The 5301-nt window shown below is 42.3% G+C and overlaps 1 protein-coding gene across 2 annotated transcripts in view; it reads right to left on the bottom strand.

The window, feature by feature from the left end:
* The window catches only part of MAP4K5 (mitogen-activated protein kinase kinase kinase kinase 5), a 63610-nt gene that overhangs the window by 18450 nt on the left and 39859 nt on the right, over positions 1-5301 (bottom strand). For both annotated transcript variants that reach the window (XM_031066226.1, XM_031066227.1), the window contains exons 9-15: positions 4891-5022; positions 3528-3590; positions 2959-3040; positions 1874-1990; positions 1644-1722; positions 949-1007; positions 484-545 (exon numbers count right to left, since the gene is read on the bottom strand). In XM_031066226.1, coding sequence (XP_030922086.1) covers positions 484-545; positions 949-1007; positions 1644-1722; positions 1874-1990; positions 2959-3040; positions 3528-3590; positions 4891-5022 — 594 coding nt within the window. The remainder of the gene's footprint in view (positions 1-483; positions 546-948; positions 1008-1643; positions 1723-1873; positions 1991-2958; positions 3041-3527; positions 3591-4890; positions 5023-5301) is intronic.

Below are 5301 nucleotides of genomic sequence, written 5' to 3'. Positions count from 1 at the left end.
GTTATAAACTCCCCCAGAGCAGCAGGAGCGGTGCAGTGTTACTGAGCTTGGTAAAAATCAACACTCAGAACTGGTTTCTCCTTCCCTTTCTCGACTTCAGGCCTTGTCACAGGATGTCACAACCACAGCCACAGCTCACAAGAGAAGTGTGAGGCCAGAGCAGGATCCTGAACCCAGCTCTGCTGCAGGAAATTCACTGTGGCTGTGTTATGTCACTGTCCTGGCTGTGCATTTACACTTCACTTCCCACCTACAAACTTAAAAACAAGCTACTGGTGGTGGTTAAAAGAGATTAAAAGTCGCTCTGCAAGAGAACTGACCAAGCACCTGCAGAAGGAGGGCTGCACACTGGGTAACATCTCCTTAATTTATCAACATTAAAGGGGATCAGGGCTTATGGTTTGATTTTTTTTAACATATCTCATTTTTCTTTCAGTTTCATAATAAGTCAGAGAAATAAAAGCTGGTTTTATCTGTACTTACTTGTTGCTTCCATCAACAAAAGGATTCCAATGTGAAGCAAAGTCACTGCCAGCTGCCACAACCTGAAGATGCAAAAATTGTCATTTTATTTCTCCCTGTCCAACTACAGTATCTTAAATTAGCTTTTCCACCACACACAAAGAGGCCTGAGGGATTCCCCAGCCCTGCAGGACAATCCACAAGCAGAAAAATCAAATTCCAAAGAGAAATAACATCTTACAATCTATAAATTTATATATTCTTCTTAGAGTTAAAAGCAGCACCTGGAAATGGTGTTATGTCCAGATCAAGCAGCAATAAGTAACAGGAAAACAAAACCTGATGGTGAAAAATCCAGTAAGGATCATTTAGGGAACTTAAAAAACATTTTTCCAGCAAGCTGCTAAGGGCTGAACCACAAAATATTGAAGATACTGTTATTTTAATAACTAAAACTTATTTTATTTATACCAAACTTGTCCTTACCATTTCATCCCGAGCTTCTGTTTCTTTCCGTAGAGGGGGCTCAAACTGCAGCTTATCAACTAAAAATACAATAATTTCATAATTAATACACACAATCTTGCACTGGGATCTCTCAGTCCTCACTACAGTGAAATGTAGGCAGGAACAGATGTAAATCTTGTGTACACAACTCTGAATTTGCCTCTCAAAGGAGCAGCACTTCACTATCAGCCTCATTGTCTGAGTGCTTGAATTTGCAAATATGAAACCCACAAGAAAGGCCAAAAGCAAATACCAAGTCACAGAAACGTAACTATTTGACCACGTGTCACTGTGAAATGTGTGTGAAAGAGGAGAAAAAGGCTCTTCAAGAGCAAATTTCCCAGAGTGTGATGGAGCTGCCACTATTGGTGCTACCAAAGGCTTTTAATCAAACCTGCAGATAAAACCATTTCCACCCTCAGCATTTCAGCTTAAATCCATCAGAGTAAATAAACTAAATAGTAAAAGTAAATAAATAAGCTAAGTAACTAAGTAAATAAACTACTACCAGAGTAGTTTATTAATATTAATGTTAATTTTAGCTATGAATAATTATTGTCGAAGATTCACATGCTGCTTCTCCAGGGTTTGCTTCCCAAATGGAAAGAGATTTTTGGGGAATGACCCCAGAGGCAAACCACCCCCAGAAAAGGGGAAAGCAGAGCAGAACTCACAGTTGATCTCTGATGCTGTCCTCTCTGCCCGCACGTTCCTGTTGGTGGAGCGGATGGTGTGGCGGATGACGGAGTGAGGCTGCAGGGATGGATGGCAGCACAGGTGAGGGAAAAACCAACAAGAACAGGAGCAGCTGCTGTTTCAGCTTCAGTTTTAGATTCCCAAAGCAAACCAGGCATTTAAAGTGCCAGTTTTAACAAAAGGCAGAGAATAAAAAGGATGTTCTCACCTCAAAATCGTCATCGTCCGCTTCGCCGTAGTGCGCGTGGTTCTCGGGGTTGTTCACTTTGTCCAACAGCTCAACTGCTAAAGACCTGGAGAGACCAGGCTGCCCCACAAAGCTGTGCTGTAACCACAGCAAAGAGCACAAAAAATGAAGTTTTAACATGCAATTAATAGACAACTTTCAGTAATAAACATTCAGTAGAGTTGTCACAGGCATCTTTTATAAAAAATCCTTTCCTTAGCATTTTTCCTCCTGAGAAGCTGAGAGACCTCAAGAACAAAATGTAAACAATGATTACCTGCTGCTATAAAATGCAACAAGTAGATCTCTGATTAGTCTCATGCAGTTGTTTCTAATTAATGGCCAATCACAGTCAGCTGGCTCAGACTCTTCTGTCTGAGACACAAGCCTTTGTTATTCATTCCTTCTTTTTCTATCCTTAGCCAGCCTTCTGGTGAAATCCTTTCTTCTATTCTTTTAGTATAGTTTTAATATCATAAAATAATAAATCAAACCTCCAGAAACATGGAGTCAGATCCTCATCTCTTCCCTCATCCTCAGACCCCTGTGAACACAGTCACAGAGTTGCTGATTTGTTTTGTGCTTTCACTATTATTTTAGTGACTCCTCAATGCTGGATTTTCTAAGAACATCAATGTGGAAACACCACACTCTGGGGCACTTGCAAATTAAACTTGAGTCAAACAATTACATCTGAACTTCATTTTTTACATCAGTAGCTCAGAGCTTGGGAAAGCAGAGATACATCAAGAGCTGCTGAAATTTTTGGGAGTCAGGGAAGTTCAGCTTCTGCACAGCTCCAAGGCTGAGCAGCCACTTGCAGGAAGGCCGAGGCTGAGAACATGAAGCCAATTTCTGTAATTGGCCAAAAATTGTATAAAACTGTGCAAAAATACTGAACAAAATCCACCTGCTAACAGCTGATCAACGTGTTTTTCCTTCAGATTTCACTACCTGAGTTATAAGATTAAAGAAAATTGGTTTCCCTTTGGTTTCCTATTGATCTGTTCCTCATTGTGAAGCTAAAGAATCCTTGCTGAGGTCACCAAAGGTCCCAAATCACTTACAGAGAGAAGTCTGTCTGCTGTTGGTCTCTTCTTTGGATTTTTTGTAAGTGCTATTTTGACAAAATTATGGAATGTTGCTGACCTTAAAGAAAAAGAGGGTTTATGTTGAATTTTTCAAGGTATTATTGATTTTAAGACAGTAGCTAAGCAGATTACAAGAGGGTGTTATAAAGTAGAATATTGTACAGGTACCTCACCTCAGTTTGAATAATTACATTCCCAAGTTAACAAAATGAGAACAAAACCCCATTTGATTAATGAAACTTGCATGGAAAACATTTTGGTACAGAAAACAAACCAAGAATGGCACCAGGAATTTCTCACAGGGTAAAGAAACCAGGAAAGGATTAAACCATTCCCTGTCCCAACAACAGGGGCAAGTGTCCCATGACAGGAATCAAGGGGAAAGGATAAAGATTTTTCTTCTAGAACACCAAAGAAGGGTCTCTTCTTCAATAATAACAAATATTTTTGCCCTTTATCTATAAAATCTTAGAATGGTTTGGGTTGGATCTTAAGGATCATGGAATTCCAAAAAAATATGAATCAAAGGAAGGAGCTCCACCTACCATTTTGCTTTTTCCTTTAGCTTTGGTGGTTGAAAATTACTTTTTGACATTAAAAACAGAGCCCTAAAGGGAAAGAAAGAAAAATTATATAATGTGATTTAAAAATATTCATTTCATTCTAAAATCTAAATACTTGAACACTTTATGGTGAGAATAAAACTGGTGCAACTGGATTGGAGTGGAGTTTGCACTGGGTTAAAGGAGAGATACAGGGAATCTGTTGATTTTATCTTTAAATAAAACATTTTTAGTTACATAATCCTGTTAAATATCAGGGTATGGCTTCTCTAGTGGTTTCCTATCAGCAGTAAATCTGTCCCTGTTCTTCATCAGATTCTTGATTCTGGAATCCCACAATGGTTTGGGTTGGAAGGGACCTTAAATTCCATCTCATTCCAACGCCCTGCCATGGGCAGGGACACATTCCACTAGGCCAGGTACCACCAAAAATGTAACAAGTTCAGGATTTTGCTTCTAATTTCCATTCTGCCTTGGGTTGGAAATGGGGGTGTGTGTTCCATGTCCACCTGTCAGAGCTGGGGCAGTTCTCTGCTGTCCATGGGGCAGTTTTTTCTTTATCTCTCCCACAGCCAACCCTCCCTCCAGGAGATCTCTGCTGTCCATGGCCACTGAGTGTCCCTGCAGGGCTGATCCAATTCCAGCATCCCATGGGGAGATGCTGCGCCCAGGGGAGGAGCCAAGCATTCCTACCTGGATCCAATCTGAGCCTGGAGCAGCACAGCAGCCTTTGCCCCCTGCATTGCCAGAGGAGCAGCTTTCTGCTGCCCTGCATTGCCAGAGGGAGCCCAGGCCCATCTGCAGCAGCCCTGGAGCTGCAGAGGAAAACTCCCCCCTTGTGCAGGATCCCTGCTCCAGCAGCAGCACAGCTGGCACTGCAGGAGGGCTGAGCCCCCATGGGATGGGGCTGTGCCACCCCCTGACACACAGGGGGACAGGGACTGCTCTGACTCTGGCAGGGGTTTGTTTTCTGTTTTTGTACTATTGCATTTGTATTTTTAATTTTCCAAATAAAGAACTGTTATTCCTATTCCCATATCATTACCTGAGAGCCCCTTAATTTCAAAATTATAACAATTCAGAGGGAGGGAGTTTACATTTTCCATTTCAAGGGAGGCTCCTGCCTTCCTTAGCAGACATCTGGCTTTTCAAACCCAGACACATCAAAAATGCAAGATTTCAGCAGATTGATGCCTTAAAAACAGACATGGAAACAGCCACTGAGTGAAGGGATCTCAGTTTGAGTTTCTCCTCCTGAGCTCCAGAGAAGCTCCAGCTGAATCCCCACAATTCCAGCTGGGACTCAGGGAGGTGCAGGAGGCAGAGGAGCCCCCAGGGCACCAACCTCATGGGGTGCAGGTCGAACATGGGTGGCTGCAGCTCTGCCAGCTCGATGGCAGTGATGCCCACGGCCCAGATGTCACACAGCTGGTTGTACCCCCCGTTCTTCTCCACCGCCGCCACCTCGGGGGCCATCCTGCAAAACCAACACCTCCCTCAGGGCCTGCTCCGAGGAGAACTACACACTGGGCATGCACATTAAAAATATCCATTAAATATGAAATATTAATAAAATAAAAATTTAATTTAATTTAATTTAATAAAATATTAAATAAATTAAATTAAATTCACAGAATCACTGGGTTGGAAGAGAGCTTCAAGATCATGGAGTCCAATCCAGCCCCAACAGCTCAGCTCAGCCCTGGCACCCAGTGCCACATCCAGGCTTTGTTAAACACACCCAGGGATGGGGACT

This window comes from Geospiza fortis, unplaced genomic scaffold (genome assembly GCF_000277835.1).
Source record: "Geospiza fortis unplaced genomic scaffold, GeoFor_1.0 scaffold23, whole genome shotgun sequence".
Taxonomy (NCBI): Eukaryota; Metazoa; Chordata; class Aves; order Passeriformes; family Thraupidae; genus Geospiza; species Geospiza fortis.
The sequence above is the reverse complement of the archived record's forward strand: the minus strand, read 5'-3'. Positions and strand labels throughout refer to the sequence as shown.